The sequence below is a fragment of the Centruroides vittatus genome, unplaced genomic scaffold, assembly GCF_030686945.1.
Source record: "Centruroides vittatus isolate TY-2023 unplaced genomic scaffold, ASM3068694v2 contig_1476, whole genome shotgun sequence".
Lineage (NCBI taxonomy): Eukaryota > Metazoa > Arthropoda > Arachnida > Scorpiones > Buthidae > Centruroides > Centruroides vittatus.
In genome coordinates, this window is record NW_027120915.1 from 442356 (window position 1) to 457526 (window position 15171).

General features: G+C 28.4%; 1 protein-coding gene across 1 annotated transcript in view; it reads left to right on the plus strand.

Moving 5' to 3' along the window:
• The window catches only part of emei (transmembrane protein 161-like emei), a 31193-nt gene extending 19342 nt beyond the window's left edge, over positions 1-11851 (plus strand). The window contains exons 5-11 of the mRNA XM_067262424.1: positions 1412-1566; positions 4185-4245; positions 4784-4927; positions 5188-5301; positions 7525-7699; positions 10312-10408; positions 10784-11851. Coding sequence (XP_067118525.1) covers positions 1412-1566; positions 4185-4245; positions 4784-4927; positions 5188-5301; positions 7525-7699; positions 10312-10408; positions 10784-11037 — 1000 coding nt within the window. The 3' untranslated portion in view covers positions 11038-11851. The remainder of the gene's footprint in view (positions 1-1411; positions 1567-4184; positions 4246-4783; positions 4928-5187; positions 5302-7524; positions 7700-10311; positions 10409-10783) is intronic.
• Positions 11852-15171: the final 3320 nt, after the last annotated feature.

Here is a 15171-nt window from a genome sequence, read left to right on the forward strand (position 1 = left end):
ATGTGAATTTGTTCTTAACCACAGTCAAACATTGTTATTTTCTATTCTTGCAGATATTTGCAACATTTAGAGAAAAAAATTCCATCAAAAATATCCAATAAATTAATTGACTGTAACATTGTGAATTAAAAGGTAAAGTCATTTGAATAAATAGAAAATATATGCCAAAGTATATCCATCCTGTAATACTAAAGTGCCATAGTGGAGAGTTTTGGTACTAATTTAAGTTTTTATGAAAATGTCTTTTGCATATCTTGAAGTATCACAGTACCAAATTTGATTGCATTTCAACTGCTAAGTATTTGTACTCTAGACATCTTTCAATAGGAGTTTGTATATGTGATTCTACAGGATAATATAGAGCTCTCAAGGATCTACAGTTAATATTTAAGTGTAATAAAATTATTGTCAGAAAAGAACAAATTATATGTAGAGATTTGAATTTGAGTTAGAGAAGATTTTTTTTGTAAAATTTACTATTGTAATTTAATAATTCATTAAACAAAACTATGACTCACCTGAATTTTAATCAATTTATTAAAATATGATATGAAAGAAAAAGAAAAATTGTTTGTTTTCATGTTTAAATACAAAATATAAGTTAAAAAATATTAAAATTTTGTGTCCTTAGATTTTTTAATGGTTGTTCGGTCATGTTGTAATATGTATCACATCTCAAACTACAAACTATATAATTTTTATTTTTAGATAAAAACTAATTATGATGGAGAATTTTAAAATTTATAACTTATATGCCATATTTTTTAATATTAAATAGTATGTCATATGCACCTTTATATATCTGAGAACCAACATTTATTGTTTTAACAAACATTTTCAACTTGATCAACAGGTCATCGTCAGATATTTTCAATTCTCTGGAACATTTTTATGGCGGTTCTATATTTGAATGATGAGAAATTCAAATTTATAAATGTTTGAAAAGTTCGATCAAAAATTGTGCAGTAAAATCCAATATGGAATGTGCACTCTGTCAATATAATTCTGTATATTGTGTTAGTATATTTGTATTTTATTTTGTTTTAATTCATTTAATTTCACATATTTACACTGTTTTTTACATTTTTGGTATATTTGATATTTGGACAAAGTGTTCGAACGTTTATAAATTTGAATTTCTCATCATTTGAATATAGAACCACCATAAAAACATTCCAGAGAATTGAAAATACCTGATAATGACCTGTTGATCAGGTTAAAAGCATTTGTTAAATTAATAAATGTTGATTCTCAGAGATATAAGGTGTGTGAGACACAGTATTTAAGGAATCTGAGTGTGTGTTGAAGTAATATTAAATAATATGAATAAGCTTAGACTATGAAATAAACATTATAGTATATAATAGGAATAGTGTTTTTTTTCTTTGTTCTTTCTTTAACCTTATTTTAGGAAAATTTTGCTGTCACTTACTGCATTATATTTTAAAGGAGATGAAGCAATTGGTGAGCGATCACTATGTTTATCAGCTGGAGGATTTTTCTTTTTACTTGCAATGATAGTTTTAATTACAGATGAAAATATTCTTGAATTTGGATTAGAACCAGGTAATTTTTATAAATTAGTAAAACAAAAAATTAGTTTTGACTTTAGATTTTAAAAATATTAATGTTTATATATAAAACTCTCTTCACTTATGGGCCTTAAAAAGATTGTTTTGAATATTCATCAGTCCTGACATACTGAGAATCAAACTACCTGTAAAATTTTGAGGATTTTACCTGGATTTGAATCTAGGTCCTCAAAGCAGCAGATCTTATTATATTTGCCATCTAGCCATTTTCTGTTGGTTTTTTAAAACTAGCCAAACTTTAAAAGTAGTATAAGCAATCTATTATTTTGTGAGATTGCGCGAAGCGCTCCCTATGCTTCGGCACCATGGGACCGAAGGGTCAACATTGTGTCGGCAAAGACGGCAATGACTAATTCGTCAGGACTGACACCACTGTGTCTTCTAGGTAGACACAGAAACCTAAGTGGTCGCTTAATTTGTATTTTCTCCGCGCGAGCGGTTGTGTTGTAGGCTACCGGATTCAGAATGGAGGTGGAAGTAGAGAACTCAGGAAAGAGTATACTCCACTATTTATCGCAAAATAAAATGTCTGTTTATTATATATCAACAATTTACAGGTGGTACATAGGGACTTAACTAAGAGAAATTGGACTTGTTGGACATAGGTTAGAATACACCGTTACATGGCTCTAAACCTCGAGAGAGAGTTTACATTAACTTCACGCGAGGATAAGTACCTTTCTGAAGTAGAAGTTCGGGTGACATTAAGTTCTTTAGAGTTTGTTTGTTCAGTGTTCCACACCGTTCCCTCAGGCTTTCAGTAGGTAGGTTGATTTGGCAATCAGTGGCAGAGACAAGCAGTGACACACACACACACACACACACGATCAAGGATAGCTGGAAGACCTGTCTTGACTCATCGACCTCTCCTTTTTTATTAAGGGGTCTCTCCTGGGTTTTTTCCATAGCCTTTTTTGGATGTTTTACAATAATTATCCAATAGATGAATTTCTGCCACAGGTTCCGGGTGACACACACGAGGAAGCTGTGTCATCTCCAAAAGGAAGTGAATTTGCCAAAAAATATGTTCATCTCCTCTTGGTGTCTGTTTTTCACCCGATTTTGTAAAATTATTACATTTACAAAATTAATACATTTATAGAATTATACAATTAGTTTGCTTTATTTATTAATTATATAAATTATACAATCGGGACTGTCACAATTTTAATTACATTTTATCTATAGATAAGTTATTGAACTAATTAGTATTTTGTATTTGGTTTTGTTTTATTTAATTCTTAAGCTGAAATTAGTGAAATTTTCAAAAAATAAAATCAGTTTTTTTTAATTTTAAATTATTATATACTATTTTTAAACAAAAAAACTTTCAATATGCTGATGTATTTTAAGCATGTTTTAAGTATTTCAGCATGTTTTGATAGTAAGTTAAATAATTATAAAATTAAATATTAACAGTGCACTTCTCTGAAATATTAGAAATAACTATCAGATTTATTTTTAATTTTACTTAATTTAATTAATAGTTTTAATGATTCATATATTCTTTTAATTTTACTGTTTTATAAAATGTATTTAACAGTAAATTAAAAATAATTGGCATTAGAAGAATATAATAATAATAATAATCAATTTGAAATTTGTAAAATCAAAATACCTAAAATATAGAAATATTTACAGTAGAGTCTTGCTAGTCCGAACTAATTGGGACCGAACCCTGTTCGGATTAGCTGAATAATTGAAATAATGCAGAAACAAGCAGTAAAATAGGTCCGGTTTATATAGATCCAACACCATCAATGACTTTTGTTTCTGTTTTTGTGTATACTGTATAGATCTGCTGTTTTAATAGGCATAATAGGCTCCGATTTATTAATTTTGCACAGTATTAATATAGTACTACAATAAAATACAATTTTTTTTTTTTTTTTTGTTGTAGAATTCTAAATCTTTTTGTATCATTAATACCATTTAAATTCAACCATTTGGAAAATACAAAAAATGTGTATTTTATGAGCTAAAAAATTTCCTCTCCACCAACTGAAACATGTTTGGATTAGGCGGACATTTGGATTAGCAGTGTTTGGGCTAGCGGGACTACTGTAGTTATAATTATTTAACACATGTTTAACACATTATGTTAATTTAATTAATTAAGTAGAAAATATTTTGTGTGTAAGTAATATACATATATAGAAGAATTTGCTTAATGTAATCATTTGAAATTTGTCAAAACTGATAATATTAATCAAAATAATTAAATATAGTACAGTTATTGGAAATTTGGGATGTATTTACTCTGATATTAAAAGATGATGATAAAACAATTAACATTTTAATGTACTGGTTAAGATTAACATTCACACAATTAACTGCAGATTAAGGCTGATAGCATGTAAAGAGCTTAAGTGTTTATTAACCCAAAGATAATGGGAACAATAGCTTAATTCTGATTATTATAACAAATTAAAATATATTATATATTCATAATATATATGTTTTAGGACCTGTTAATTTTAATAACATTAAATGACTAATGAAAATTTCTGTGATTACAATAAGCAGAGTCTACTGTATTTTATTTTTTTATAAAATTAATTATAAAAATAATGAAATTTGATCACATTGCAGCATATTCAAGCTTTAATTCAAGTGCCTTTCACTTTTTACAAAATCAGGGATTGAATTCCAGGTAATTTTTAATACAACTAATATACATAAAAGTTTTTCAATAATAAATAAATAACAATATTTGAGTTTTATATAAATTTCATTGAAAATTATAAAAATATGTTTAAAATTAAATTTTTAAGTGAATCGTTTTAATACAGAATGTCCATAAAGTCTGTGTGCAATTTTAAAAATTTACGACTTTATTAGTATTTGTGATAGAGAAATTATATAGAATGTATTGGAAATAAGAAAATTTATATGTTTTTATTGTTTTATTTTATTAAGTTTCCACATGTCCCACCATCAATAGTAATACAGAGTAATATGATTTTGTAGTTCTCTAAAAACATTTGCCAATTGATTTATAGTAATCACATTAGGTATTTTAGCTTTCATGTTTTCTAATGATTAGTGTATGCAACCAAACCTCATTGTTTTTACATGTCCCTGTAAAAAAATCTAATGGAGTCAAGTCACAAGTAATTCTGAAAAAGAATTTTATTTTTAAAATTTTGAAAAGTTGTTAAATTATTATTTTAAATTTTATTATTATTTAGTGGACCTGCATCACAATTAATGTTTAAATTAAGTCTTGCTGTCTGGAGTGGATTAATGGGAACCTTTTTTACTTTTCCTGGTTTACGATTTGCTAGAATGCATCGTGATTGTCTTAAATATTGTGATGAACGACCATTCACAAAGTAAATATAAATTTTTTAAATTTGGTTTGTAATTCTCTTTAACTTAATTAGGATATAAAATCTAAAACTGATCTTAAAATTAATAAATAAATGTTTCTAAAAAATAAATTTAAATAAAATAGAAAATTAATTAAAAAAAATATTCTGTTAGAAAACTGTTTTACATTTTCTTTATAATTATTAACAACATTAAATATATTTTTTTTAATAATTTAGTATAAAATATTGAATAAAATAAATTTATTATTATTCTTTTACAGACTCTTTCTTCATTTAAGCTTCTTATCACCATTATTAATATTAATCATGTGGGTAAAACCCTTAGCTCGAGACTATTTTACTCAACGAACATGGCCAGGAATGAATGGTGTCTTGTAAGATTACATTTGTTTTTATATATAAATTAGATGTACATAAAATGTCATAAAATGAAAAAGACATAAGATATTAATAAAGATTTTCAAATGAACATTTGAACAGCATTACAGATCGACATCTGTTATAACATCATTAGTATAGTTATGATCAATTTCTCTAGTTACAGTGGAATCTTAATTATCTGAAATAAAGATGATTACTCTATTTTGGATAAATGACTTTTCAGATAATTTGGGAATTGAATTTTAGTATAAAAGTACAAACAACATGTACTGTACATCTCAAAACATGTTTACTATAACTGCAGTACTGTATGTATGTTAGGTTGAAAGTTATACATTTGTTTGTATTTGGTGATAATTCTGTTTCATACATTCCAGAACATTTTGAGCCATCCACTATATTAAGCTCATAACATTAGCAGATGTTGCATGACTGTCACCATTTTTCAAAAATCTGGGTTGTGATGGTATATTATTTATTAATAAAATAGTCTTTCTTGGTATGTTAAAAATTAAATACTATTGCAAAATAAGTTCAGCGGTAGAAAAAAGAAAAAATATAGAACCATGTTAACCCAGATTATGGTTAAGCAAAGTTTTGATAATTGGGATTCTACTGTGTTCTTAATATCTTCATAGTTTCCTAATTATATCTTTACAGTTTTTTTGAAATAATTATAAATAAACATTTCATAATAGATCTTATAGCAGATATAATCAGAAAATATGCAATTTCCATAACTTAAATTATCAATATTTTTAGTGATTTTATTCCATCAAAATAAAATAAAATAGATTTGGTCAATAAATTACTATCAAGCTTCAAAACAGAAAATAGTTACTGAGAGCCAAGTTTGGGTTACAGAGGGATGATTAAGCTATTTGAAATCATAATCCACAACAATAGTCAACTTTCTACAAGGTGTGAACAGGTACAACGTCATAGAAGAACAGCTAATGTCAGTTTTCCATGATATTTTTTCTTAATTGTCTATCGTAAAGCCCTCATAATAAAAACATATATCTCTTTACTAATACTTGTCTGGTGCAATATGAATTCCGAGAGTAGAAATTCCTACTCAAAAACAGTGCATATGATCTTGCTGGCAAAGTATTGCACAGACAACTTTTGTGGCTTTATGCTTCCATTACATGGTCTCTGCTTAAACTCTAGCTCACTGTTGAATTTGTAAATCACAATTTAGTGAACAATTCATCAGCATTTCACCAATCAGCTTCATATTTTCTTTGTTCCATTTCTAGTAGCATATTTCTTGCATTGATGTCAACTGACATTGTCACTAAATTCATTGAATAATAGGTCCCATTCAGTTAATTTCTGATTAATTTGTTAATAGAGGGAGGCATTGGGTGCCATCTCTGCAATAGGCTATGTTCATTGCACAGGTTTCTTTGACTCATCAGATAGCTATTGACCAGTTAGTTGAAAGATTCATGCTGCACAATTGCATTACCAAGAGTAACAGTAAACAAGATGGAGCAAAAAATGAATAAGCAAACATGTGGGACATTGAAGAATATACAAAAATATATGTTAGGAGATTTGATGGATTCTATCTACAGTATTTTAATTAATATAAGTACTTTATAGTGTAAAATTATTAATTATTTAAATATAAGTAAATATTACTTTAACTCTGACAATTAATATAAAACTATAGCTTTTAAATTAAAGTTGATTCTTAAAATTTACAGTTGTTATACAATGTTATAAGATCTGATCTATCTTAAAAATATTCTACCAATATTAGGATAAACTTCCTTTAAATATTCTAAATAATGTTTATCCCTGTTAGAATTGGAACTGGTCAACCATCTTATTTCTTTGCTAATCTACAGAATAAATTTTAATTGCCAAAAATTGCCCTGTTAACTTACTTGTTAGTATATCCCAAAGATTTAAACTTGCAGAACATCAAAGGTAATTCTATATCATGAAGTGCAATAGTGCTCTATTTAAAGAATACAAAATTCTGTTTTCCAAACTGCATCTGACGTAATGGAAACATTTAGATGGAATATATATATTAATTCAATATTAGTATACTTGTTACAGAAATTATATATTAAAATGTTTAGTTTTAAAATTGATGATTTAATTATTAGTTTCAAGTTATCATCATTGAATTATGACATTTTGTGTTCATTTTATATATTTGTATTTGAATTTATTTAACTTAAAAATTTTTTATTTAGAATGAGACCTGATGTATTTGAAACTGTACGACTAATGATGCTCATTGGAATAGTAATTCTTAGATTCTTATTGATGCCACATTATCTTCAGTCTTATTTAAATCTGGCACCAGGTAAAATAGAACAACTTAGAAAAGAAGCTGGACGAATCAGCAATGTTGAACTGCAACGCTTGGTATATATATTTATTTAATTTCCATTTAGTTTATTTTTATCATATATTATATATAGCAGGGGTGGCCAACTTTTGTGCATATAAGATCTACTTTTTATTGAAAAATGTGTCGCGATCGACTTGTTGTCATAGGCATAGTTTAAGTGGAGAAGGGAAAGTGTGAAATACATACTATGTTTATACACTGTTTCAGTACGAAGTGCACTCACTGCTTATGAGTCGAGTCATAACTGCATGCATACAGTTGCGTTCGGTTAAAAATATAATACGTTAAGTCAAGACATCGCTAGCGATCGACCAAAATTGGCTTGGCGATCGACCGGTCGATCGCGATCGACTTGTTGGCCACCTCTGATATATAGTGTTAATACAAGAAGAGTTGTTAGTAAAAAATTATGGAAATTTTAAAATGGAATTTTGTTAGTATGTGTTGTACAAATGCTAGCTTTAACAAATAAGAAAACCATGTTTATTATCTTTAAATGTTTTTAGAAAATTTATTATGCTAACAAAATATATATTTTACAGTTTCCATTCACAAATGTGGATTGATATTAATATGTTTGTAATTAATAAATTTGCAAAATTATAATGAACAATTATATATAATAATTGAATTTAGAAGTTTACAGGAAGAAATAATGTTTTAAAAAGTTGTGAGGTAAGTCTTTATGGTACAGTTTGAAAGGTAAATTTGTTTGTTGATAGTTTGAAAGGTAAATTCTTCTCTGTTGCAACATGCAATGGAAAAGAATTTCAACTTGGGATAGGTTAATATATTTTTTCATACATAATTGGTTATCCGAATAATAAGTTATCCGAACAACCCCAGTCCCCAATTGATAAATGGATAAACGACACTCTACTGTATATGTTAATCCAAATTAAGTATTCTTTGTATAATTTTTAGCTTAAGAAAAAGGTCTGTTTTTAAGATATTTAATTCAAACTGATATGAATTAATGATAATGTATACCCATTATCAAAACTGTATATTTAAGCATTGTTTATCCGAAAGCTGATCAACCGAAATGTCGGTTAACCAAAAGCGTTCCAGTCAGACTGTGTAGTGCTGAATCGAACGTTTTCGATACTAGATTAACTTCCAAAATATAATTTTTATGTTTTTATATTTTTCAATATATTTATTTTGTTTGTACAAAATAAAGAAATAATTTTTAACGATACAATAGCCACGATTATTATTTTAAAAATTTTACGTTAGGCTTAACATCAACGAAAATTCAATGCATAGCGACACGCGACGGAGAAGAATTTCAACATGGGATAGGTTAATATGTTTTTTCGTACATAATCGGTTATCTGAATAATAAGTTATACGAACAACCCCAGTCCCCAATTGATAAACAGATAAATGACGCTCTACTGTATATGTTAACCCAAATTAAGTATTCTTTGTGTAATTTTTAGCTTATGAAATATTGTTTTAAAATATTAAAATTTGGGAACTATAAATATAGGATATATTCACAAACACAATGATGTGATATAATGTTTTCCTTTCTTCAAATGAAAGAAAACAATTTAACTTATTATTTTAAACAATTTTCTTTCATTCAGAAAATTATTCCTTGCTTATTCTCCTTTACTGCAAAAACAAAAATAGTTTTATTAAAAATTGAATTGTAAGACCTATAAACCCGGAAGGTAATGCTGCATTCTCTACTAGATAATCATAAGGTTTAAAGTATCTGTTAATCATCTAGTACAGTGATGAACAACCTTCTCAGGATGCAGACCACAAGTGAAATTTGTAGGCTCCCAGCAGACTACATGCATTTTTAAGTTTTAGCTATTAGAATTGCATGAAATGAAAGGCATCCTTTACAAGCCTTATGGGAAATGAGTCCTGGTGGATTTGGCTGAATCTTTTGATATTTTATAGTTCTAGTGGTCCTGATCAAAAGTCTCTTTAAGGCAAAAAGTCAAAAATGGACAGCTTTTGAGTTATCAAGTATCCAAGATGCAATAACAGCATATGTCACATATTGTGGTGCTTTCCCCCTCCCTTTCTCCTATTCTCCCCCTACTTTCCTTCCTTCCTTCTCTGGCTATGTCTTTCGGTGCGGCCGGGATCTCTCAATTATATATTGTGGTGCTCTAAATCTTTTTCGTTTAAAAATATGAAATGGTATGTCCCATATTGTTTATTTTCATCCTATTTTTAAGATATTTAATCTAAACTGATATGAAGTAATGGTTCCTTTATGTGGTGCATGGATACCACAGAAGAACATGTTATATCTACTGGTGTGGAATGAACATTCAATAACATTTGAAAGCATATTTTATATTTTGGAATGAAAAAGATTTAGGGCTTCACAACATGTGCATGAATCATACTGTTTTTGCAACTTTAGCAGTTAATAACTCAAAAACTGTTCATTTTTTGATTTTTGATTGAGACAACTAGAACAAAAAAATGTCAAAGATTCCATCAAATTCACCAGAACCTATTTCCCGTAAGATTTGTGAAGGATCTTTTCTACTAGATTTAATTATGAATGTAAATATAAAAAGAGACCTGTCATATACTATTGTTTAAATAACAAAACTTGAATCTTTATAATAATTATGAATATTTTTAACAGATTGCAAGAGTGTTCTATTATCTCTGCGTAGTGGCATTGCAATACATAGCTCCACTTTTACTCTGTCTTTTCACCACTCTTATGCTGAAAACTTTAGGTAATGTCAATAATTTTAATTATTTTAGTATATAAATGATATTAAATTGTCTTAATATTAAAAATTTAATTATAAATATTAACATAATGTAAAAAATTATTTATCTGTTCGAAATAATAAATTTTATATGCATGCAAGCTAGATTTCATATAACTGGCTGGTCATGTAATCAAAAAAGCTTCAGTTTTAATTTAAAGTTGATACCTTATTAATTTCTCTACTGTTTATCTTGTTTAATATTTAATTTTAAATGAAATGCATCGTATATTTACAAAATTGTTCATAATATTATATATATAACAATATATTATTTGTTATGTTAATGTAAGTTAGTAAATTATTTTTGTTAATAATAACAAGCATTTATTGCTGTAGGTGAATACACATGGAGCAGTTACTTATGGCTACCAGTTTCAAACCAAAACAAAACGTTGCCAATAACACCAGTTATTGTAAATGATGATACAATTATCAGCACAAGTCAACAATTTTCTTTGACACTGAATAATCTAAAACATGTTTTTACTCCTGTGTTGTATAGAGGCGTGCTAGGATTTATGACATGGTGGTTATGTGCTGTTTGGTTTGGCACAAGTGCAATTGGAGTAATATATCATTATTATTTCTGAAGGAAATATTTATGATTATTTCCTTTTTATAAATTGATATAAAATCTAAACAGGACACATTAATAAATTTGGTAAAATAATTTCTAATATTTAAGAGTGAATTTATTATTAGTTTTCAAATATAGTTTTATTAAACTAAAATAAATTAAAATGTGAGTAATTAGTTCGGAAAAAAGAAATGATCTGTTTTATTTGTGTGAAGTATTTGTAATTGTCTTTTTTTATTTTGTATGATAAAAAAATTATTTATAAAACTTAAACTCGTATGATGAAGTATCACAATTTATTGCTACATAGTTATAAAATAATTTTATTTACATCGGAAAATATATATTACTAAATTATTTAAGTGATTTAGTTTAGAAAAATAATCTACAGTTGTTGTCTTCATTAGGAAAGAAACTTTGTCTTTCCTTTCTATTAGATGAAATGTATAGTGGATTGTTAATTGTAATATCAAATTGCATGTTATGGTTTATTGACAGATTTAATAATATATTAATTAAAATAAGTTTATCTTAATATTTATCATTCAAATACATATTAAACAAAATTTATTATAAAATTATTAACTAGTAAATTTATTTATAAAGCAGAATATTGCAAATTCTCTCATATTATTCATATCTGTATGCTAGATATGATGGTAATTCATTGGATATAGAAAAATTTCAAAATTGTTTAGAATCTTTCTGACGAATATGTCTTGTTTCTTCAAGTGTGTCTTATTGCAATATACTTTCAATAATAAGCTACATATAAATATACATAAATATACTTCGTATTATAAAATAATAAAATGTATTAATGGAAATTTATATCTAGTGAAGTGTTGAAATTTAAAATGTATTAATCTACAGGTTTCAATTTCCAGATGTATCTACTACATCTAATTTGTCTTAATAGAAAATAACAATAAATTTACTGTTATTTTGTACATATTGATAAATGTTTATCAGAACATTTTAACAATTTTTTAAAATGAAATTTATAAAATTATTAAAAAAGCAAAAATCAAATAAATATTAAATCAGTTTGCACTTCACATTAAATAATTGTTTAATATATATACATATATTTTTGTTGTTTTATCTTGTTATATATTTATAAAATGGTTGATAAAAAGTTTTTTAAAATATCTTGTAATAGTTTTTATTCTGTTTCAAAGTGTATGTATATAAACCCAGATAATATTTAATTAACTTTATATAATACAATTTCATATAAGAAATATTTACATAAAAAGCAACTTATGAAATGATATACAGATAAATCGTTAACAAAATTTCAGTTTAGGTTATTCATTGTCAAAAATGTCCAATTATAATAACTTTTTTTAAGATTTTGTCCTGTGGGCACTAAAGAACCTTTTTATTAAGCCCATTATGGGTTTGCTCATTCCTTACTGCCTTGCAACCAGGTGGTAAGGAATGGGGTTTGACATATCCAGGACAGATCACTCCCTGAAAAATTCCTGGAGTTCATTAACAGCCCAGGTTTGAACCTTGAGTCTTCAAGAGCAGTATTCTGACACACTGTTTGGTTGTCCATCCGAACTTTTGAGGTTAGATAATTGCCCATCTACAAAATTATCCAGAAAGTAAAGGTCAAAAATTTTTCAGATTCTTATTTTTGAGAAATTATCTAAAAATAAATACATTATAATTCTGAAAAAATCTATATTTTAAAAATAAATTTTAAAATTAAGAAAATTTTTTAAAGTGAATAAAGACTGAAATTTTCATACTATCTTGTTACTCTTTTATATATATATAAAAGAAGTTTATAGTTAAACAATTTCTAATTTGGAAATAAGAATAAGTCTTTATTAAAAATCTACATATGCTCTCAATTCATCATTGGGCTAGAATTTTAAAAATTGCAGACATAAATTTCCACATGTCAGTCTCCTTAATCTCGAGAACAGAATTAGATGAAATCCGAGAGAGATATGGAAACCTTAGGAGCAGGAGGCCCAAATTGACTATATATCAACTTCCAGTTTGCAGCAGAAGTCACGTTATTTCAATTCAAACATTTTACCCAGAAAGGAGTTAGATGACCGGCATGACTATTGTAAACGGAAAAATACCACACGCAGGAACAAGCCACTACTAACTTGAGGTGGAGAAGATAAATTTTGACCATATAGTGGCTAGTTTAATCTTGAGTCAGTTCTAAATCATACTGTATGTTAATAAAAACTTCAAGTTTAAATTATATAAATTTTAAAGTAAATTTTGCAGTGTATTAAAATTATATGATAATTTGAAGATTACGATTTCACGTTAATGAATGTATTCATAAATAATACTGATTAATTTTAATATTGTGGATGGGAGGTGTTGAAATTTTATCTTTCCTTTCTCTGTAAACTTTCAAATAAGTTTGAGAATTTCAATATAGCACTTCTAATATCCAAAGGCTTCCAATGGCAATGACTATTCGCTTAATTTACTGTTACATTATAATTTCAAAACGATGTATATTTTCGTTCCCTCTTCAGTGCTATTTGGGGTTTTATTTTTGTTCTTTCCACCCCGTAGCTCTAAGAGGGCCTCTTTTAGCAAGTGCATTATGGGTTCAGCAGGGTGGTGAGGGACGGGGGTTGACATATCTGGCCAGACCACTCCCCGAAAAATTTCTGGGGATTTCTCGACCTGTCCAGATTCGATCCAGGTCCACAGAGCTACCAGTAAGCTGCCACCTTAACCACCCGGCCACCACACGCCCGTGGTGGCGGAGATGCAGAGCGAACGTTTTTGGCTGAGTTAGTTAATGTAGGCCCGTATTGTCTACTTGTTTGAGTGAAGTGGTGAATGTGTTTGTGAAGTCCTATTTGGCTGCAATTGCTACTGGTGGCTCAGGGAGACTATGGCAAAGTTTTTTAACGTGAGCAGCTGCCGAATCCATGAACGCGGATCTTGTCAACTTAGATGCCGCCCGAAGTGGTATCATGCTGTAAAAGTGTAACATCCATCTTTTGTTATCTCCATAGAGGTAGATGTACTGTACTTATACAAGCTCGCTTACAGCTATCTAAAGCCAGATGTTTACACTCCTCAAAAGTGAAATTGCAACACCACGAAGGTATGCAAATTGCAGGATCGGCAGAGATGAGAGATATGCAAATGATTAAGTTTGCGTACGCATCGAGTCATGTGGTAAACAGTTTCGGGCTATAAAGACCAGCAGCCGGCTCGGCCCCTAAATGCTATCGATGGCAGTTCGTGGTAGCTAAGCTTTCGAAGAAAGAAAGAAAATTCCTGAGATGACAGCGAGCTGAATACAACCTATTAATAGCTGGGGAACAAGATCGTATCCTGGAGCTACGCGACTTCGTTTGTCAATGGGCGCAGTTGCCACGCGTGTTGGACATGACGTGAGTACATCTGGCGATATGTGACACGATGGATGCAGGTAGAGTTTCTCATCCCTCGGTCCCGGGATTTCGAGTAAAAAGTGATCTCGTTTCTGGGGATCCCGGAATATAATTAATTATGTTTAAGATTTAAAATAAATCTCGAAATGGAATGATATAATTATTTTTCATTAAGTAATTTAATACGTCTTGCAACCTGCAAAATAATAATAATAATAATAATGCTGTGTAAAATATATATTAAAATTACCTTTAATTACTTAGAAATTTTCACAAAAGGAAAAAATCTATTAAAGTTTGTTAGAAACTGCTTACAAACAAAAATGCCTTTGAATTGAGTTGAAAATTTAAAGAAAAAAATGAACTTAGATCAACTTCTAACTTAGAAGGTAATTTTCGTTTTTTAAATAAAACGAAATACAAAATATTATTGTAAAGTTTTACAATAATAATTTAGAAAGCAAAGATGGTCAATACTCCAATCACTCGATCTAGTTCTTATTTTAGTAATGAAAAGTCCTGCTACCGAGAATGCCCTTTGCGATTCAATTGATGCGAGTGGAATCGTCTTTAATGCATTTAAGAGAAGGCTGATGTTATGTGTTTTCTCATTCGTAACCTCGAAGATTTCTAGTTTGTTTTCGAGATGCGTTGTAGTACTTTTTTTGCTGTCTGGTATTCTTGATTTGTCTACCTCAGCTGCTTTAACAGTGGCATCGAGCTTATAGCCCGCTAATTCAGCAATTCGTTTG